The following is a 23,954-nucleotide window of genomic DNA, read 5'->3' as shown; positions in this document are numbered from 1 at the left end:
TGCAACCAGACGGTTTCATGACCAAAGTGAAACCAAATGGTTTCATGACCAAAATGAAACCAGACGGAAAGATATATTTAGGGAATGAGGCATTTTCCCCTCTTAAAGGAACCTTTCTTGTTTGTTTACTCTTTCCAAACCCTTGATGGTCAAGCAAAACATTAAGGTCTAATGTTTTGCTTAGATTTAGGAATGCAAGTGAATATTCAACGCCTGGGGACTCCCGGATTTTCATCGCATCGCCCGGTGTCCCGGTGTCACCGAATCTCCCAGTTTTCAATATTTACACTGGTCACCAAAATTAAAGGATAATGACAGAAATAAAAGGTAGCTGATACTTAATGAACAATTATTAATAGAAATTTGTACAAAAGCATTTGTTTTACGTCAATAAATAGTAGTATCTAGTACACAAAAATATTTACATTAATTATTAATTTTATTTTCATCGTATTTAAAAATACTTTGCTAAATAAAATGCTCATTTCTCTACTCAGGGTTACCTGTATAAAAGTGTAAACTTCTTAGAAACTCTGGGTTTTCATATTTTAAAATTCTCATCTATGTAATAAAGAAGCATTCGATGAACATCTAGACAAAGATGAAGATATTCAATATAAACCTTGCCCACTTCAAATAGAAATATGAAAATATTTATATTCTGAGAGGCATATTAATGTCTTCCTTGTGATATTTCTTTATCGTTGCTGTAAAAATGTTTCTACATAAAGGCCAATTTACAGCTGCAAAGTCATTAGGTTTTTTTAAGTTATGTGACTTGAAAAACGTGAGAGGAAAATGTGCATGAAAAAAAATGGGATGTGAAAAATTTGCAATGCCCCCTCTGGGACTTCCACTACGAAAGCATGCGAAAAGGAGTGAGAAAATACCTAATACCGTAAAGAGCGATAAAATACCAGGTGCATCAATTCCACCTGCATCATTCTTATTTTATCACGGAAAAGGGAACATCTCTCTTTCCCTTCTCTGTCAAAATATCCATCACTAAACCCAAAATTTATCAACAATATCGTCTTCTGAAAATTCGCAATTTTGCTGCATGAAATATGACATTTCAACTTGAGTACACAAAACGCCTTACTGCAGCCTTTCGTTTCTGATAACTCAAGTCGTGATTTCTAGACATCCGACAGGCAAATTCTATTTTGTTTTTTGCTTGCACCTTTCAATGCCGAATAAATCTATGAATCACATTCATTCCTAAAAAGAACTCTCTTTATGTCGCATTAGAATTCTTTCAACAGAAGAACACTTGTCTGTAAACTAAGTTAAAATGTCTTCATGTTTAAAAAGACAAGAAATGCAGCCAAATATCCCTAAGAGACAAAAAATAGAAAAAATATGAAGTCAGCTATATTTTTCAAAATAATCTGACGCGCGCACCACATGACTTAATTGTATTTCAGTGTTCTACGGCTAATCTTTTTTGAGTTATGCGAGATACATACGTACGTACAAAAGTCACGAAAAAATTATTCTGAGTTCATTTTAAATCCATTCTATGATCAATTTTGGAAAAAGAGCGCTTTATTATGTCTTTACGTACAGATGTCACACAAAACATTGTCCAAATAGACTCGGAAAGGGTCCAAACGCATATTTCCTTTGAAATATGATATTCGAAAATTTTCGCGATTACAGTACTTCCTTTACTCCGTAGAAAGATGCAACGATCAAAAACTCTAAAAATAAGGTCTACTTAATAAGCTATACCACAATCGGAATTTTATGTCTAATGTATAATAATCAGGTCAGATTTGTAAGGAACTATCACATTCCCCCGTATGTGCTGTCGTCATATATGTGATTAGCACGTCTACGCAGATCCTTAGTTCGAACACCAGGAACGACACAATCGATTTTTGATGTTTCTTGCATCAAACAATCTCTCCGAATTAAAAGATAGTGAGAAATAATTCATCGCGACCAGGACTGGGATGAGTAGGCCTCGGGTCTGCTCCCAAGTCATTCTATGTAAAGAAAAGAATACGAAGAATTATTTCATCTCCTCGTGCGGGCTTTTGTAACGGAGTATACGTGAGTAGCACGTTTATCTAGTGATTGAAAGCCGTGAATGGAATACAGGAGAGGACCCAGCTGATTTCTTATGCTTCCTGTTTCCATAGACGTTAATAATCTCCCAATAATTCAAATTAATTAATATCTCCTAATAATTTAATTTTTTATAAATGCAAAAATCTATCATATTGTTGCGTGCGTACGGGTTCGTTACGAAATAAATGCATAAGTCCGACGAAAAAGGAACAAAAATGTATTATTATCACGACAAATATGCTTAAATTTTATAAAATATTCGTGCAGTATTACAATATCTCACAGTAGTTATCTTTTAACTACTCAAACGTTCAAGAGAACTTAATTCAAAACAGCTAGAGAAAGCTAATCCGCGAATTCGCTACAGACAACAAGAGCAGTTTTCTAAAAAACTCTTAAAGCAACAACAAACAAACTAAAATCATCGAATTGAGAGGTTTTCCTGCTTTTTATAAGATTTTTACATCGCGAGCGAGAATTTTCTGGAACTTTCTCGAAACCAAAAAGAGATATTTATTAAATGTTAAATGCACGTGCTCTTGAATTTTTAATTTTCCTGGCATAGCTTTCCTTTAATATTCATCACGCGCTACACTGCACGGGGAATAAAACAATTTAATTTATAATTCAACTAACATTAGCTATTTAAATATCAAATCCGTAACAATATCTTAAAATATTCAAATAAAAATATGCGCTGTCAGAAATAATATTAGGCATTAAAAAATTTCTTCATTTACGAGTACCTTCATTTACGTACCTTATCACATGCGATGTATAATATTGACTCATCGTTCAAAATGTAACATGTACACATCAAATCTACAGATTTCTCCGAATTGAAAGGTAGGGTAAAAGGTGAATGAGAAAAGACGTTTATTAAAGTCAAGTTTTCAACGTGCCCATTCAGATATTAAAAGGCATTGCATGCGGGAGGTTGTTGACAACAGTGACGAACGTAACAACCCAGGAGACAAGGTACAAGGTATTTTCTCTCTCCTTTCTGTATACTTTCGTTATGTAAGGGTAGCACGCTCGGCGCGTATTCCAGAAGTCCAGGTTCGAGTCCCAGCGAGGGCATTGCACATTTTTCAGTCTCCTGACATCGAAACTAACTTATGTATCTACAGTAGCGCCCGAACTAAAAGGTAGATGATGATTCTTTAGCACCAGGAATTGAAGAACATGTTCCCTAATCCCCAGTGCCCCCCCCCTTTCTGCAAGCCTTCGCGGTGTAACGGTAGGCACTCAGCGAGTATTCGAGAGATCCAAGTTCGAGTCCCGGCGAGAGTAATGCTCATTTTTCACGTCTACTGCTTCAAAATATCCTAATGGCTCTATAATCTGAATAATTTCGCGTTTTATATGCGAATTCCGACAAATTGTGTGGATTTGATGTATACACCTTAGATTTCAGAAACATCAGAATTGGAAATCCAGTGGAGTGAGGTAGGGGATCGCCGTGACCACGAAAAATTTACAGGTGATGACGCTATCTTGAAACACTGACACTTTGAAAACTTGTAATTCCAAATTTTTTCTCCCTCTGCTCTCTTGTATTGACATTAACCCTTTACAATGCTCTTCTTTGCAAATTTTTACGCTGACAATTTTCGTCGTAAGTGTATCGTCCTTGGGCCGTTTATGTTTTTCAATGCGCTAATCAATTTGCGCAGAAAAAAGTGTTGTTGCCGTTTGAAATTTCGAAATTTTTTTTATTGTAACAGTGAGAGCTCTATTGTATTAAATCATCATAATGTCGAGTGCATACTTTCAAGTAACAATAGCTGAAATTTCCTTTCGATTGTTTGAGTGGATAAGCTGCTAGAAGTTCATATATCTTGGACGTTGTCTTACGGCCACTCTATATTTTTCCCTTTTGATTTTCAATCAATAAAATTAGTCAAAAAAGAGGGAGAAACGTGCAAGTAACTACGCTACAAATTCAAATATACATTTCGAGTTTCAAAAATGCGCTAGAATATTATCAAAACCAGATACTGTCAGATACTGGCCACTGATGAATTCTTTCAAAGAATGGCAAATATCATTTGGAATTGAGAATTTTTTATTAATCTATTTTGAAAAGTGTTATGCTTTCACATTTTGTTGCTAAATAAATTTCAAAGAATTTCTCCAGTACAGTGTAAATTCTAAATTTTATCTAGTCGAACCATAAACGTAGTTACTTAAAATCCTTCCTTATCCCAGAAAATTGCAATCCAGTATTTTTACGTGTGATTCATACACGTATTTTAAATTCTGATCCATTTTTTTTCGTTTCCTTTCCCGACAAAAACGAAATTTAATATTTAATTGATACAGTTTTAAATTTATAATTTTGCATACTTTTACTTTTCGCTGCTTTTTTATTAGGCAGGTACTGCCCACTTTTATTTTGAAACTTATGCCTTATAGAAACTTCAACAATTATAACAATTCCACGACTTTAGTGATTATTTCTTTCTTTACTGATTATGCTATTTATAAGAAGTTTAGTAATATATATTTATATATAAGTTATACAAAGTAAAATAAACTTATAAATATATAAGTTTATTTTACAATATAAAGTAATATAAACTTATATATTAGTATATAAACTAATATATAAGTATATAAACTTAAACTGCACCATCATAAATTTTATATATTAGTATATAAATTTATCAGTTTATATACTAATATATAAAATTTATATATTAATTTATACTTATATATTTATATATAATAACTTATATATTAATATATAAGTTATTAAGTAAGTACTTTATTATATAAAGTAACATATATATTAGTATATATAAGTTTTATAATATGAAGTTATAAGTTACTATACAGATACTAAGAATTTTACGTCTTTACTTTTAACAATTCCACGCCTTTACTGACTATTATTACTTGCTTTAATATTTAACTCATTATCCATCTTAAGTCAAAGATGAATTATGAATTAAATATTAAAGCAACTAATAATAATTAAGAGAAGCTGTAATGTGCATCATTTTGCAACTGAAGGTTGAACTGAACTATCTTCAGCTGCATGAATGAAAAAGACAAAAACTCACATGTTGAGAAAACTCACATCAAAACAAAAGAGGGGATTTCGAAAATATTCTAATTAAATGATATAAAATGTAATTCACTTGTGCCATATGGAAACCGCTGGTTTCAAACAGCTGTCGTTAAGAATCTGTATCCTAATTCTTTTTTTCCATCATCTTTTCAAAAATTTGTTTCTTTGTAGCTTCTCGTTCACTTTTCTGTCAATAGATGGAATTAGTAGCTCTATTTTTTACCATTTAAAAAGAACATTCTCGAATTTTCTTTGTTTTATTACATAAACAATTGTTTCTTTTTTCATCATTTTCATTCCATCATTTAAAACAGAATATTCTTTTTAACCTTCGAAACTGTTAGGACTACAAAATTACTCAGGTTATGTCGGTTCCAGTTGCTTATTATTATTTGTTTTAACATTTAGCTTCTTCGCGTGTTCTTTTTGTCGTAGCGTATGAATTTTTCTTTAAACACCGTTTTCCTCTCTTTTCCACAGCTCCACAAGATTCGTGCTACAGAACAAATGTGAGAGGATTGTACGATATAACAAACGTGAATTCGCCTTACGAAAAAATTGTGGATTTTGAAATCTACTTTCCCTTGTCATGTGAATGCAAAGCATTTGACTTCAGTAAGTAAAATTTGTTATTGTGTTTCATCATTCCTTTTTATACAACTGTTAAGAATCTGCCTTTAACTAACACATATACACGTATGTGTATGAAATATGTGTAATAAAAGAAATAAGATGTAATAAGAAATAAGTAATAAGATGAAAATATGTGTAATAAGGATTTTCAAAACTAAAAATCTAGCTCAGTTGCTTAAAACTGGCATAAGAAAATTAAATTTAAAATATTTTCAAAGCTTAAATAAATTTTTAAAATTATGAATAATTAAATTTAATACAGGTGAAAAAACTGCCCGTAACCTTTGGTTCAGAGTGATAATATGCATTAAGAAACTTTCAAAAAAAGAAAAGGTCCTTCAATTTAAAGTTAAAATTTCTTTTTAAAATTAATTAAAAATGGATGTTCCCGATTTAAGATTTTCAGATTCAAATGTCTTCAGGTTAATCTGACCTTCAAATTTCAACTTACATATGGCACATCAAATATGTTTAGTTTTATATTTTGCTGTCCTTAAAATTAAAAATACCACCCCTACATATTTTGCCATTAAATAAAAACAATGAAAAAATAATGGAGTCTTACGGTGAAATTTTACATTATGTTGAATTTGATTTATAATAATTCAGATTACCATATTTAGGTCCAGCATACGGCATTTTGTTGTCAACCGTTCGACCAGAGTTACCTCAAACTGTGATACCGCTTCAGCTGAACGAGAATTTCGTCTTCATCATCCTACCTGCTGGAGAAACTAAAATCCCTCAGTGCCCATATACTGGATATCCGATGCCTCCACCAGCGAAATCGAATGTCTTCGACGAATACACTCCGAAGATTGGCTACAGTCCTAGAACCAAAGCAGATATCTCATGTCCCAAGACAGAGACAAATTTCTGCCCTAACTGTACCATCCTAGCTGAGAGTTCTGTTGTAGACGTACCATGTAATATGAAATTCGGTAAGTATTTCTGTTTCTCAAATGGTAATTAATGTTCTTATGACTTCACATTCAAAATGCGGTGAAAATACAACTATCCGGAATTTCCGTTTGTCCAAACAGCTTACTTATCAAGACCAAATAATAGGTATAAAGTCGGTAGTCAGCTTGAATACATGCTTGTAAGTGTTTCTTTAATTTAAATAACGTAAAATCATTATACAGTCTTTTGCATATTTCTGAGAAATTATTAAATAAATTTAAATCAGACATTCCCAAACTTTTTCTTTCATTCAACTCTTCTAAAAGAATGATTTTCTTCATCGACACCCCCATACATTTTTCTCTATAATATACACTATGCAACACGTACCTAAATGTGCAAAAATAACTTAAAGATAACAATTAGATTAAGTGGCCTAACATGAAATATTTTTGGGGAATGGCAACTTTCTAATTTGTTTGGCTTCAAAAATGTATGTAATTGTATGATGTTATTTATAACACAACGGGTGCCGTCCAAACGGGAGAGTGGGTAGTGGCTCCGATTGCCGTAACGAAGGGCCTGGGTTTGAATCTCGGGAAGGCGTAGATATAATTTGTCTGTCTCTTTATAGCAGGCAACGGTGGCCGTCCTATTAGGTGCTTCCATAATAAAGAGACTACCACGTCTGGCCTTAGTAGTGGCTAACGTCTAATAACGCATTAATCGTTATCTTAACTTCTTATTTCACCAGATTTAAGATAGTATAGCATTCTTATTATTTTAAATATACAAAGTATTAAACATAATCTTGGTTTTATTCTGAATTCTCCCAAATTTGTAGTTATGGATTTTGAGCTGTATTAAAATCTTGGGATAATATGCTTGAGGCCCATGGGATGTAAACTAGTAGAACTCACAGTTTTGTCTGACCTACAATTAATTTTCAGACACGGATGGTTATAAATGCTTAAGCTACATACCATCCTAGCTGACATAAATGCTATTCAATAGAGAAAATCCTACAAAGTTATTTCTTAGTTCTCCCACATTTCATTCAAAATGTTTTTTTATAAAACACTTGTCATGAAACTCATATCTTCTTAAATAAATTTTCTTACTTTGTTGTGATCAACATAATTTTCATAATGAAGAATCTATAGAATTTAAAACCAGACCAACAATTATCGTGAACTAGCCTTTTGATATTCAGCTCCGTTCTGAGAAATCCTTAAGTGCGTCAATTAAAATACATCATCCGTTTAATGAGTTAAACAAATTTGTAGAGAAAACATGTAATTTTTGGTTTTCAGATTTTATCTTTTAAATAATTAAATTATTTAACTGATTAAGTCCTTTACTGAGTTCGTTTTTATGAAGTACACTGCTGGCTATTAAAACTGCTATGCATGCAAAGAAAATCAAATTTGCATGAAAAGTACTACTTGCTGGGATATGTAAATAAATAGCATTCCAGAGCATGCGCACAAAGCGCATATAAGTAACGGCATCTACATTGTATATAAATGGAAAGCCTGCACAGCTAGTTTCTCATTCGGAAGTTGCAGTTGAACGTTGATTGTTTGCGTAGAGGTCGTGCTATGATTTGTATAAGAAGAGTAACTTCTACCAACACCTTGCCGACCGCGACAAGGCCGTGACCGTCGCCCATCGAGACTGAGATTTATAGTTCTGCGGCATTGATTCTCGTATCGGTATCCCATGTCTGGCGAATATAAAGATGGGTTCAGAAAGGCCATATTCAACATCACGAAAGATCTCAGCGGCTCCGGGCAACTAACATTCAAGAGAATATATGTTGTTCTCTCGGCCTTGCGGAATCGTACATTCACGTTCAGTACCTTGAGTCAGGAACTTGGTGCAAAGGTGTAAGACGACAAGTGTCCTCACGGACAAAGCGATGACTTCTGCAGCTCAACGGCCGGTCAACATGGCGATCACTGTTGCAGCTTTCCTTGACGCTGCAGCAAAGAAACGCGAGCCTACAGTGGTGCGGGGACGACGACATTGAACACAGGACTGGCAGCTCCTCGTCTTTTCAGACCAATTTCGGTTCTGTATAAAGCATCATGAAAGACTATGTAGAGATAGATACCTTGGAGAGTGAAAGTTATGAGTTTGCATTCTTCGTCGTCATGTGCGCCCAGCATCTGGCGTACTGGTATGGGGTACCATTGAGCGCGATCACCTTTTGTTCGTCCAATCATCACAGCTCAGTTCGACTCGGTGGCCAGCTGGGTTGACGCCGTTTTTGTTGCCAGAGCTAGCAGCTGTATATACTGGGCTCTTCAAGCTACGTACCCCAAACCACCTGAAAATTTAACGACGATTATCTCCCATTATTCTGCAGAATTATAACAAATAATAATCACTCTACTATTTGCTTTCTTTCTTAGTGTAGCAAATTTAATGGCCAGCAGAGCATTAGACTATCCAGCTGACTGAATGAATTTCTATTTTAATTTCAGTTATTAGACTGTGTAATTGAGTTTCCATATTCTTTTTGGGTTTTATGCATCATAACATGCTTCGGTGTGAAAAGTTTTATGCATTAAATTTGATAATAAATAAATATAATTTTGTTCTTTTTTTAATAAATCGAAGTTTATTCTTCCAAAACAGTTTCATAATCATATCTTTGAACATCAAAACATCGACAATTTTTATGCATATATGCGATTATTCAACAAAAATTGCTAATATATTTATATTTTCCAGTTGCTGTGGTGGAAATTATTGGATCTAGCTGTGAGTATGCACATTTATTAAATTAATTTTTATTAAAATCGTCATTTTCCTTCAACTTATTGATATCGAAATTCAGCTGCACAAATGAAAATGTAGTTAATATAAAAATAATTTAATGTGAACATAGTTTTATATTGCTGCATGAAAAATATTTAAGAACAGTTACAGAATTAAACATGTTTTGAACCTTTGGATGTGAACATGTCCCAATTTAAGAGGCTCCGTTTTAAGATGTTAATCAAATAAAGCAAACTTTCAAACGATTACTGGTGAAACCATCACCAAAGAAAACGTCTCGGAGGAAATAACGCAAAGAGAAAACAATACCGTCGTATAAGATATTGAGAGAAGAGAAAGCAAAGAAAAATGTATCGCAGTTTTAAAACATTGTCATCTAAAACAAAGCGGTTCAAAAATTTCAAAGTTATAAACATTGTCATAGACAATATCATGGTAAAAAATAAAGCACCTAAAAATCATCACGTGAGGTAATGTTGAAGACATGCATTTTTCATGCTTTAAAAGTTGTAAATGCATTTTAGTATCATGATTTGTGACAAAAAGAAGGAAAGACAAATATTTTTACCTCTATATTTCATATTTTCGAATTAATTTGTAAGATATATTTTAATTTTATAACAGTTATTTTAATTTAGTTCATCTTTCCTGTCTTTCCTATCTTCAGCTTACAATGCCCTACCAGAATGAGTTTTTAGAATTGCGTTAAATGCAAATGGGAAAGAGAATAGTTTTTAAGTCAAGTTTAACTAACTTCGAGAGAGAGTGAGGATTCTTTAGTAGCGTGCGTTTGCCTTTAGGCTACGTCTCAGTAAGCTTTTATTATGCTCGGCCTTATTACGCTAATTTAATATTACGGGCCAACTAGTTTAGAATTGTGTTAGCTTTGGCTAAATCTCTTTAGTTAGTCATTAGTTACTTCTTATTTCTTATATTTTAAGCCCAAGTGGAGGCTTTGCTCTACGCCCTGAGAAAGGGGTCGACTCTTAATCTTAATTTGAGTGAAATAAAGGGTAATTAACCCTTTCTGAGTTCATGTTTTAAAGTTGTATTCGGAGTTTTTCATGAAAAATTAAATTTAAAGAAAGATTAGAAAAAGGAAAGATGAGCAACTGTATGAGGATACCTATAATAATATTGTTTAATTATCAAATTGTAAAATTATTTTGTTTTACCTTTGTTACTCTGATATTCTTTTAGTATAAATTAAGTCTTTTCCGTTTATTTCGCCTCCCTAAAGTGTCATTGACCCTTGCATGTACTATAGCGTTTAGTTTATCGTTTGGTTGTTGATTCGTTATTTATGAAGAAACATGTCAGCTATATATGTTTGAGTAGGGATTTGGATTTATTTGATTATCGCAGTGCACACTAGGGCTATTTGCTTTAAGGGAAGGGCTGGCTTTAGGAAGGACTTTCTTAGGAACTGGCTCATATCCACGTTATACGTTAGGACAACCACGAAACTCTCATGCAGTCAGTTCGTTCGCCGGGTCGAAATACCTGTGTTTAGTGACTTTACCGTTCTGCCACTGGTGGCCATTTCAGCAGGTGAATTTTTATGAAAATTAGTATTAGTTCGCTTTTACATCAGATACTGGAAAGCTTTTAAAATAAAAACAGGAAATTTACAGCATTGTTTTTTAGAAATAAAATATAGTTACAGTAAACCCTTTTGGCGATTATCTCATAATAATGACTACTGTTTCTGAGAACAGAAACTAACATAGGCCTTAAACATTACTTCGATTAGATATTCATATCCGCAGAACTAAAAACAGCATGAAATTAAGAGTGGTAATTATAAAAAGATTCTATATATTTAATTTTACATCTAACCTTCCTGAAATGTATGAATCATAGAGGTAAGAAATATTCCTCATTTCTTCTTGCGCTCACAGATCATTAAGCTAATACACATTTACAACTCTTAAAGCCTGAAAAATGCATATCTACAATGTTAATGTCATGTGGTGATTTGTAGATGCTTTATTTTTACCAAGATATACCCTACGATGATGCTTTAAAATTGCGAAGCTTTTGAACTGCTTTGTTTCCCACGATTTGAGTCTTATACCATAATGTTCTAGAACTGTCATGTTTGTCCTTGCTTTTCTCCCACAATGTTTTCTATTATGACGTTTTCGCCTTGTATTTTTTTCACCGAGATGTTTTCGTCCCCGATTCGGCCGATACTTTTCAAACTGCTACAATTTTCGTCTCGAAAAATGTCAAAAAAGTCAAATTCCTGTTTTTAAGAAGAATAAAATTATAAATTTTAATGTTGTAACATATGTGGGATTTATAAAAAATGTAATTTAAAGCAATGGCCTAATTAAAAGAAAGCGACGTTCAAATATCATTAAAACCGTTATCAGGTTTAAACAGTTACTAAGAAGGTTTTGTTTAACCTTGTGACAATTATGGCCATTTGCTTATAGTTTTGTGGAACCTAAAGCTTCTAAAGGTTAATCGCTTGCTCCGTAAAGTTAAGTTAATCTGGCGACTTAACGCCCGTCCTAATCCTTCAATAAAGTAACACCAGCTCAGGAGAAGATTTAAAACAAATATTTTACTAGTTCATCAACCTAACAATTTACATAACAGAAGAATTCTGCTGCTTGCGAGATTAACAGACCATAGAAGACGAAAATAAAATTTAAGCATTTAAAATATGATATTAACAAGAAAAAAATTTGCCTATAAGTTTTAGCTCAGGCATTCTGATCACACCAGCAAACACGGCTAGCAAAGGCTAAAACCAATTCAAGTAAATTTAGAAGTTGGCCGAAATTATTTCGAGACGGTCAGTAATCGTTACTTTCACTTAAAATCAATAAGTCTGTTCTATTACATATATTTTCATCCTATTGGCAGCCCACGAAATTAGACATTAAAGGCAAAATGATAAGTAATTAATAAATGCAAAACACCACGGAATTAAGTTTGATATCTTGCTTTTCGCCCATACTATTCATTTTTCGTTATGCATGGTTCTAGAGTTCAAAAGAACATGCAAATTTTAGTTATGCGAATATGGAATTTAAATAGTTATAATTCTTTACTACAACTTAGGATTAGCAAAGATTAGCTTTCTGCATCCGATTTGGCAGGCCGCTATTGAATTTCTTCTTGTTGCACTGTCAGTAACAACCAGTTATTAGAAATGTAATTTCGACATCAGCAGATAGATTAAACAGGTTTTTTATTGCTGGATGTTATATTTTTCTACATCATATTCAAAACGTGTCAAAGAGATTCTTATTATCCGCAGTTTATCTCTCTCTTTTTATAAACTTTAATTAAATATGAATGCGAGCGATTTCCGTTTAGCCAGTTTCCATTTCTTATTGTAATACTGTCGATTTTTTTCATCGTACATCTTTCATTATGTAGAATTTTATTACGTGAGAGTCGAAGAACTTGTGATGTTTTAGCAAAATACCCTATACCTAGAAATAATGGAATTATGCTTCATTCTCGAACAAATCTAGTAAGTCCATGATGTAAATTGCAGCAAAAATTAGCACAAGGCGAACAAACATTACCTCGAGAATCTTTTCCTGAAAAGGTTTGTCAAAATAATCGACGCAGTGTTGTTCTAATTGCTCTAAAGTTAAATTGGTTGAAGTTAAATTCGTTTATTAGGGCTGATTGAAATAAAAGAGAACTATCCCTTCTCTATGAACTTTCTCCTCTCCAGAAAAGAGCATAAATTTCTAACCTCTCAAAAGAAAGAAATTAAACCGTATCTTCGCAGGAGAATCCATAACAACTTCTTAGTTGCTGCAGTGCTTTAAACAAAGCTTGTTATCTGCGGTATTATTCTCGGTCTATCGATGAGTGAAGGGTAAATAATTCAAATATTGTGAAATTCTTAGAGTTAGTGATAATTCTATTCTACTGTAATTTATTTGAAAATGCAATTTCGCAAGCAACTGCAGATAAAATTTTCATTCTTTTACGTCAAGCTTATTCGGTAAATTCTATTGCTGACAATAATTGGATGTAACATTGTGTCTAAATTAATGTCTAAACTAAGTAGATAATAGAATTTTAAGTAGATAATAGAATTTTAAGTAGATAATAGAATTTTAAGTTCGACAAAAACAAAATGGATCGTAAAAGCATGAACCTAGAAATGGTTCAATGTCATTTTTAATAAATAATAAAAATTTTAACCTGATAAATATAGGATTTTTTAAAGCATAATATTTTATTGCATTTTTTTAATTTTCAGTGCATTCATCGGAGATGCCTCCTCTGCAAATTTCGAGTAAGTAAATACAAATTATTCAGCACACTTTATTGTATATGTATTGATATATTTAAAAAAAGATAATTGCAATTATGATACAAATTAAGCTCCTTAAATCCTTTAACTTAAGAAGAATCTGTGTAATTCAGAACCAGACAGAATGGCAAAAAATAGAAATTAACCATTTTGTTCCAGCAAAAGTATACTCGATATTCAAGTTTTCAGTTCATTCCACACGAATATTGCTACGCTATCAAAAATAGAATAAAGCTTTAAACAGAAAACAATGCGTTTGTTTATAGTGATTAAAAAGATTTTTTATTATCTCTCAGTGAAACACTACATGTTGATATCATATTTTTTATCTTAAACATGTGTATCCATGTAAAAATTCGCAATTATACGCTACATGTATTTCTTTATAAATCTATTCACAGTCAATCATATTTATTTATTTAGATGATCGTCTTCAGTTTAAAGAAAGAACGCTGCCACAGCTGTAGTACGCAAAAATTCTCGAGCAATTATGTTCTTGTCCTTAAATTCCTTTTTTTTTAACAATTTCTTAGAAGGATAAAAGTTTCTAGGTTTCTGAAGGGCAGACATACTTATCTTCGCCGGGAAATCAGGACCCTCTACAGCCACTGTAATTTTATACAATCAGCAAGAGAATTCAGAAGATGCAGGCATTTATAAATACGTTTAAAGTCGACAATATGCAGCCGTCAAGTACTCGAAGGGTACATCTAGAACAGAAGAACATAACATCTCTGGAGAAGGAGGTTTCGCTATAGGAAGCTATTATAACGCTATACAAATTGCTTCCATTTTACCATTAAACCTAGCGATGTTAACACTGACTGCTTTATGAAAGGAAAATGTTCACTGCGTACATCAGCTTCAGCGTGAATATCCTTGTCCTTCGCAGATCATTGAGTGGGTGTCCGCCGTTAACATCGCGGCAAAAACATCGTGGACGAAAACGTCGCGGAGAAAACAACGCAAGGTGAAACCGTCGTGCTACAAAACATCGTGTGAGAAAACATCGCAAAGAGAAAACATCGCAGTTCTAAAACATCGTGGTACAAAACATCGTCGTAGAAAATAAAGCGGTTCAAAAACATCGCAGTTTAAAAACATCGTCGTCGAAAATATCGTGGTAAAAAATAAAGTATCTACAAATCATCGCATGACGATAACATCGCAGACATGCTTTTTTCAGGTTTTAATAATTGTAAATGGATATTCCCATAATGATTTGTGAGCGCAAGGTGTAAAGAAGGATAAATTTTACTTTCACATATTTTATTAACTAATAAATTTTTGCTGAAAACGTAAGAAGGAAACTTAAGCATAGAAAATTAAATGTAACTTACAGATTATACTTTTCATGAAATATAACCAGTAAAAACTTTATAAAAATGATTTATTAATGGCCTTTGTTAGTTAACTATGTCGGTTTAAAATTCTATTAAGTGCTATAAGTTGCATTAATTTTTTATGCTTAAGTTTCCTTTTTATTTTCTCAGCAAAAATTAGTTAATATAAAATATGAAAACAAATTATCCTTCTTTCCATCTTGCGCTCACAAATCATTATGGGAATATCCATTTACACTTATTAAAGCATGCCTGAAAAAAGCATGTCTGCGATGTTATCGTCATGCGATGATTTGTAGATACTTTATTTTTTACCACGATATTTTCAATGACGATGTTTTTAAACTGCGATGTTTTTGAACCGCTTTATTTTCGACGACGATGTTTTGTACCACGATGTTTTAGAACTGCGATGTTTTCTCTTTGCGATGTTTTCTCCCACGATGTTTTGTAGCACAACGTTTTCGCCTTGCGTTGTTTTCTCCGCGACATTTTCGTCTGCGATGTTTTTGCCGCGATGTTTTCGGCTGTAACCCATTGAGTGTCTATGTCAAACCACTGTCGGAAAAACAACTTTAGGTGTCTTCCAGTGCAACTGATCTAGTAAGAAGCCGGACATGTTTTTCACGATAACAATTTGAAGACACGATTAAGATTCACTTGAATGGGACTGAGATTTAAGAAGCATCATAGTCCGAGTAAAGAATCATAAACTTAGCACTTTTTCAATGTATCTGCAATATTAAACTCTTCCGGCTTTCTTTTGCGATAAAAAAAATCTGAAAAAAAATCTTCCCAGTCTGCCAATCCGATCATACAGTACTCATAGAATGTCTTTATAGACGTTCCTTTACCTAATATTTTGAGTAATTCAACATTACCAAGTACATGTAATGAATTATACTTGAACTTATTTAGTACAAGCATCATCTTCTACATATTTCGCTGTCTTAATTGGCATCTTGCAAAACTGTAATACAACTGAATATAAGAAATTAACACGGACGTAAAACCAGACATTTTACTTCAGTATGATCAAAGTTTGAAAATTCCTGAGCCCTTCTAAAAGTTTCTAAAAACTGCCTGGTTGCAGATTGACTAATTATGGCGAATAGATTTAAAGCATTTCATAGGTATCGGATTCTAGGAGTTGCCAGGCCCTCCAGAGCATCACATTAAAATATAATAATTTTCTTTAATCTCAATGCTTGTACAAATAAAAATTAAATAATGTTTGAAAAAGGTCCCAAAATTTTCGCTATTTCCCGATTCGGTTTTTCACTTTTGATCGCTCAAGCAGACAATCTGCATGACTGTGTCAATGCCAATTATTACAAGTTACGGAGTGCCTATGGTTCAAAACCATGTACCTCCACATCAGAAAAATATCTAAGAAGTGAGCAGAAATAGGAGAATTGCATAATTGGTTATCATGATGCACACTAGAGGGAGCTACATTAACTCGAGAAAGTTTCGGGATAGGAAAAATCAAGTTTTGATTTTTATTTTTGGAAGTTTTATGATTTAAAACTTTTTTTTTGTATTTTTTAATTTTATATATACATATGTATTTTTTGGTATTGCATGACTATGTTAACCAATTGTACCACGCATGAACTGTCCTGTGTCTAAGAGTTATTGATTGACATTTTGTACGGTATCTTGTTCTGCAGTCACAATCAACTCCTATTCAGCGAAATTTAAGAGAAAGTAAGCTTTGTGTTCAGCAGTGCTTACTTCCTCTTACTCCACGCTTAGGCTATGCTGCCAGCTAGTGGTTAAACCTACAATTATTGATAGGGCCCATTACTAGAGTAATTTGGAGAGATTCTTTAGGTACTGCTATGGAAATCAGCAGATGCATTTTAATACAGACGTTGGAAACAATGAAGGAAATCATGAACAATTCTATTCATTTATTGTATAACATATACAGTTGATAATTTTCAGAAATATTTGACACATTACAGCAATCAGTAATAGGTCAAAAGGCAAAGTGCGTTTTTAGAAAACGCATTAAATCTCACATATCTTTCTAATCCTACTTATGCATGGTTTTAGCAAAACGAAATTTTTCCTTTTATTATTTCCGTCCAGTATTCGATTTAAAACTCTTCTGTTAGTGTAAGAAGCTTCTAATGCTATACTCCTCTGTTCAAAAAGTTTGCAGAAAAGTCATATCATAGACGAGAAACTTTTAGTACTTGAATTTGTCTGTCGGAGGGCTTTAACATATTTCCTATGGATAATAGTTAAGGAGAGATATAAAGGACAGCGTGGTTCGTGTCGTAGTGCAAATACAGCCTGTTTCTAGGAAATGAGTATCCATTATGAAAGAACACGAAGCATAAATTTATTAATTTACAATCATAATTCGGAAAACTCTACATATAATATATAACTTTTTATAGGTGCATGTTTTTTAATGTGCTTTCATTCCAAACATTCTTTCTTGAAAATTATGCATTCTCTGCACATCTTACTAAGTATCATTTTCAAAACTGCACTTTTATATCTTAATTGCCTTCACTTAGAACTTGGAATATTCTTCGAACGTAATTTTTCCAATGACACGGTTTCAAAATGCTATGGAGACTTACTTTTTAAATTCTTGTCTTACAGACCGCCTGCCTCACAAATTTTCTTCAAATCTGACGGTGTATTTTCATCACCGTTTCTTGCTTTGTTCAGCTGGTTCATGTCCTCAGTTTTCCAAATACACAATATTTTTCATACGCCCTCAACAAAAATCATATTCCCATTGATGTAATCAATTTTTTAAGGAATATGTGAAAAACAATCTTAATTAGAACTATCCAATAAAAGATGATCAAACGGTTTCTGATATGCAAATCAAGGCATTAAGTCATCTAACGATGAATCAAGTGCTTTGCGAAAAATAAATGTCTGAGTGAATTTATGCAATATAGAGTTTAATTTCAGTGTGTAAGCTATAACAGTTTTGTATGGCTTCATTTGGAAGAATCTGTTAAATAGCGAATCGTCGACCGTTTAAAAGCAAGGCAGACAATCACGTAAGCAGTGAGATGTGTGAAGCCAGACAGTCTCTGGCTATAGAAATAATTTCAGAACTCTAGGACCATTGTAAAAAGGCCTGGACAAGGTCGTAAAGAAATAACAACTGCTTCTGAAGATCAATATCCGAAAATAACTGCCAGTCGTAACAGGAAGTCTACTGCTCAGCAGTTAAATTCAGAGCTTGCAGTCGCTACTGGAACTGTTGTATCACCGTAAACTGTATACAGAAGGCTTAATGAAAAAACCCCTTTTTACCAGAAAGCCAACGGTATATGTTTCACTATTTTCATAACAAAATAGGGATCGATTTGATTGGTGCAAAGACCATCACAAATGGAGTAAACACCAGTGGTCCTATATTTTCTGTACTGATATATGAGTCGAGGTTTTTAAACATTTGCACAGCTGGCGGGAGTCAGGAAAGCAAAATATCCCTACGAACATTATGAAAAATGACCGTTTCGTAGTGCAGGTATACGATGGTCTGGAAAGGATTAATGATCGATGAGTGTACTCCCCTACACGTTTCCAACAGCGGATCTGTGACTTGCCAGATATATCTGTAGGGAGTCTTAAAACTGTATGTAAAATTTTTCAGAGGTACATATCGATCTGACTTTTTATTTATGAATGATAATATTCTTCCGTATCCAACAAATCTCGCTGATGAATTCTTTGGAAGTGCCAGTGGTTAGCGAGTACCACGGCAATCAAAATCATATCTTAAACCGATAAATAACTTATGCAACTACCTTGTAAAAGCAGTTGCAAGAAAATATCCTCCTCTTAGAGATGTAAATGCCCCGAAGACCTCATTGCTGGAGGAGTGGAACTTAATTCCTCAAACAGTGATTTACAAAGTTATCGCCAGCATGAAAAACCCATTTTGATATGTGTGCACATTTGAATGGAGATCGCGTTCAATATTAAATACATAAACCTCAATTTTTCTGAGTTACCTTTTCTAACTCTTTCTGTAACATATTATTACTATTTTTATTGTTTCACGATACAGTTTTATATCATATGCAGCGCTGTTAATGTTTTCTCTTTGTATTTATGCATTATGATGTTATGTATCATTCCACATAAATTCGGTAAATTATATTTCATAATTTTTGAGAAATCTGTAATTTCAAGCATGTAAAGATAATTTTGAACATGAGTGTGTTTCTGCGAACATTCTGAATAGTTCTATCCGTATACAACGTATCTCTAATTCGAGGATAGTAAGTTACACACATGGGGGGGGGGGACATCTGTCTAGAATACTTTTGCTCTTTAAGTGTATTTTTATGTTTTTGGCTAATATTTTTCTTCAAATCTTATTACAATTCCATCTATTATATCAAATCACTTAAAACTTTAAGGAGGGAAAATGAAGTGAATCATCAATTGTTAAATAGTGTATACATTTTTAGGAGAACATGCTTTGGATTTGAAACACTTTTCCGACCATTCAGAGCAATGTCGCTTATTGAGCAAAGTGTGTTTAAACACAGAAGCATGGAGCTGCTGTGATGAGAAATACATCCCAGTCGTGCTACTATTACCCTGTTTGTGGGATTTCTTATCCTCTGAGCGTTGCAATCTCTCAACATAGTTCAATGGATTTAATGTTTCCAAACAGTTTAAACAATTCAAAAAGCAGACATGGCCAATCTCATACTGAAAAAAAAAGGAATTCTATTAATACCTTTACGAATGTTAGAAGCGTTGGAACAAATGAATTTGATCCCATTCGAAGATGACAGGGTACTAATTTTTTATATTTCAAATATTTCCACAAACGTTTTCCCCGAAGTTTTTTACACAGGAATATACAATATTTCTTCATACAGAATATATGTGATCTCTTTGATACAAATAGCTTTTAATGACATTTGTGAAAACTTACTGAGATCTCATTTTACATCTTCTTTCTCTTTTTATTAAAGCATTCCACGATATATCAACCTACAGTTCTGGTCTACGTCTACATATTGGAGGTAAGTAAAAACTTTTCAACTATAAATAGTAAATCATTTAACCAAACAAGAAACAAATTTAGTCGAACCTGATTGAAAAATAGTAGTTCTAAGTACTGAATCGAGATTTCAAACTTCTTACTAAATAACAAATTCTATCTACTTTTATCTAAAATGCTGACGTTTTTCTTTCATTTCACAATCCATAGTATAGTTAAATAAATCTATCATTAAATTCTGTAACTTACCAATTAAATTTGAGACCTATGCAAAAACTTATTTGAAATTTATCAATTCATTTTCAGAAGCATCGAAAAGAAGCAATGACATTAAAGGTAATGTATAAAAAATTCTTTGAAAGTTAATCATTTTTAAATCAAATCTAAGTATTAAATTTGTATGTTGCCTTTTTTACTCGTACATTCCTAGTTTACTCACTATTTAAAACATGACAAAAAAGAAAATTTATATTGGTGTGGGATTTTAATAAAACTCTATTGATTTCAAGGGTAATCAGATAAAGGTCCCTCTTGATTAGGAGTGAAAATGTTTTGAAAAAGTAGAAGGAGAAATCATTCTATTTACAAAGAGTTTACAGGCAAAGCAAAACTAAAACTAACTAAATGCTTTTTGTCAAGGAAAATAACGAAACGTGGATGAGTTAAATTTAGACTTCAGTTGTTTGTTAAATGAAGGCATTGACTAAAATAAAATATAAAAACATCTTCAATGTTTCATATTTTTTCAAGAGATGTTTCTACCCTCGCCTTCCCTTTCTTCGGTAACTGATTTTTCATATAAATATGATTGTTGCCTCTTCCGCCTTTTCAAAACTTTTTGGTCTTCATGAACAAGGAACTATATCTGATAATTTAATCAAATTTTGAAATCAATTGCATTTTATTCAAAATCTAAGGTAATCTTATACTGTTTCTTGCTAAATTTCAAAATTTCCTTTTGTCGTGTATTTTTGCACTTAGATTATTTCACTATGCTAAATAACATGAGATATTTTGCATATTTAGGTGCTTGCAACAGTGTCACCTTGAAGTTGAAGAATGTCATCGCTCCCTCAGAACATAAGAAAACTTCCGGAATGATTACCGCTTTTGCCGCTCCCTCATGCAATTGCCACATGATTGAAGCAGGTAAGTACAGGTAAATTTCAGTAATATATCTTATGTAAATAAATTTATATAAGATTAGATTGATTGCCGTACCTTTTGCTCCATCTAGAAATGAGAATTATTCTGTGAAATGGCAGAACATGTTGTTACATACAGAGCAAGTAAAAAACTTCAAGAATCTCGAAAAAAGCATATTTCAACGTAGCTAAAATTTATCTACTCGGGTTATACCTGTATTGTTGAAAGGATTGCTTGTTGCCGCTGAAAGAAACCCACATTTCGGAATAATATGAGTATATAGGTAATTAAATATTTATATTTTGATACAAACCTAAACAAATCATGCAAATCAACTGGCTGACTGAAAGCACAAGAAATTCATTGGAATAAATAAAAAAAAATCAAAGTAATGCTATAAGGTATTTCTCCCACTTCCCTAGCGTGCCTTCGTGGTGTAACGGTAGCACGCTGGGCCGGTGTTCCAGAGGTCCGTGGTTCGATTCTCGGCGAAGGCGGTTGCATATTTTTCATCTTTTCTGCTTCCAATTAACCTAATGACTCTACAATACTCAACATATTTTGCAGCCGAAAAGAAAAAAAAAACATCATAAAGGATTCGTACCCAATAAACAAAGTGCTACTGATGCACTTCATTGGAGTGATCTCAGACGTCTGTCTATATCATGGAATATATAGTATAAAGACAGAACTTCTGAAAAAACGTAACCGATTATATTTTTACAACACTGTCGTTAGTGAGATATGATAAAACAAATTTTCACTTTACATAATTGGATTGTTGCGTTTTTCTTCTGACACCAGTTGTTACGTTATTTTCTTCCTTCACGTTCGTACGGGGTTCGTAGATTTGGAGTGAATAACGACGACACTTGATGAAGTATCGAAACACACTTTATTTAGCCAATATTAATCAAGATAGCTTCAAACACTTTCACACAGTCGTCGAAGAACTACAATAAACACGCTGGAACAATCAGCGACACAGCCTTCACACAATCAGGCAATAACGGTGGAGACAGCTTTACTGCAAAACACCAAACGGTGGAGACAGCTTCACTGCAAAGCACCAGAGTACAGCTTCCGTTTCTGCTCGGCCGTTCTCAGAACTCCACTTACTCTCGAGACACTCCACGCTACAACTCGCGATGCACTCGACGATACACAAGAGTACAGCTCTCGACTCAGCACATTCTAAGATAAAACTAGACGATGCACTAACTCGCGATACACTAAAAGACTCTCTCGATGCACTCGACGACCAAATCGGCGCTAGACTTCGAGACACTCGTTCAATGACTGACTATCAGCTCGCTAGACGAGGCACACTCTAACTGACTGCGGACCAGCAGGGTTTATATAGCTTTCTGCTTGTATTCGAGAACATTCTGGGCTAAACCAGTAAGAATTCGTTCCAAAAGGTTCTCCATTCGTCCTTGTCATATCGCCAATTTTATCACCAAATGTGTCAACCCTGCCATACTTTGCCATTTTATGGCAATCCTAAACTTGCTTTAAAACTGCTTAAAAGTTATCTCACCGCGCCTGCACATTTCGTAACAATATTATTAGTTTAAATTTTCTTTCTGCAGCTGTTTTTTTTTTCCACAATTAAAACACCACTTAAAGGATAATGTATTTTGATGATAACTCATTATGTAGAAGAATTTGAGGAAGGTTTATTTCAATTATCCTTCAACTGCAATTCAGCAGTTATTCTAAGCACTTCCTTGTCGTGCAAAACAATGTATAGGTATTACAGTTGGCAGAAATTTCAATTCTGTACTTGCGAAGAAACCCCTTGACAAAGCCTCCGCTGAATAGATATTACAGGAGACCATTGGGTGAGCAGCTGTGCCGTCATGAAGACTTTCAACTTTATTGCTCACTCAGTGGGACCATGATCATTTAAAATTTTATAATATTAACAATAAAAATTTGATTTTGATATATACGTAATTTTGACATATACTTGACATACACTGACAGAATTTCATATAAATATTGAAAGAAATTTTGATGATACGTACGTAAAATATAGAATGCATGATGTAGAATACAAATGAAGAGTTAAATTCAAAATTTTGGTTATAAACATATTAAATAACATAGGATTTTGGTGATATGCTGACATGTAATAATAGTTCACAGTTCATAAATAGTTCATAATTCATAAATAATTCACTATTCATAAACGTTCACATTTCATGACTCTGTTAAAGTTTGTTTATCTGTTAAAGTTAATAGTTAATCTGAAGTAAGTTCTGATAAAGTTTATATTTAGTCTGGATTAAGTTTCATATCTCTAGTTTGAAAGTTATGCTGCTTTGAAATGATGGTAATTATGTCGAAATAATGCTGATGTGGAATTGTTATGCCTTAATTTATGCTCCTTTAGACTATCACAATTTTCTATTAGATATTCCATTAAATTTTGAAGTTTACTTCTGAGTAGTTTTTTGAACCATGCTTGGGCATTTTCACTTATGAAAGGAAAAAATTGAAGATCTTTAGTGATTGTACATTCAAACAGGTAACGATCTATTGTTCCTATTGATCCACATATGTAGTTGTCTGTATGATACAAACCAAAACGAAAAAGATATGAAATGAAGAGTCCATGTGCTGTTAGAAGAAATGTTATTGCATTATTTGTTGTAACTGAATTTCGTGTTCGTTTTTGAACAAATA

At 33.1% G+C, this 23,954-nt stretch overlaps 1 protein-coding gene across 5 annotated transcripts in view; it reads left to right on the top strand.

Annotated features, from left to right (window-relative positions):
- LOC118197130 (uncharacterized) overlaps positions 1–23,954 on the top strand; it is a 135,818-nt gene that overhangs the window by 68,605 nt on the left and 43,259 nt on the right. For 4 of the 5 annotated variants that reach the window (XM_085815753.1, XM_085815752.1, XM_085815751.1 and 1 more), the window contains exons 19-25: positions 5,633–5,767; positions 6,409–6,726; positions 9,428–9,457; positions 13,716–13,751; positions 20,089–20,139; positions 20,424–20,453; positions 21,144–21,266. In XM_085815753.1, coding sequence (XP_085671879.1) covers positions 5,633–5,767; positions 6,409–6,726; positions 9,428–9,457; positions 13,716–13,751; positions 20,089–20,139; positions 20,424–20,453; positions 21,144–21,266 — 723 coding nt within the window. The remainder of the gene's footprint in view (positions 1–5,632; positions 5,768–6,408; positions 6,727–9,427; positions 9,458–13,715; positions 13,752–20,088; positions 20,140–20,423; positions 20,454–21,143; positions 21,267–23,954) is intronic. The other variant, XM_035368627.2, reaches the window with a different exon arrangement.

This window comes from Stegodyphus dumicola, chromosome 4 (assembly GCF_044657685.1).
Source record: "Stegodyphus dumicola isolate Sdum_Otavi_A_Nest chromosome 4, ASM4465768v1".
Lineage (NCBI taxonomy): Eukaryota > Metazoa > Arthropoda > Arachnida > Araneae > Eresidae > Stegodyphus > Stegodyphus dumicola.
This window is presented reverse-complemented; position numbering and strand designations above follow the sequence as displayed.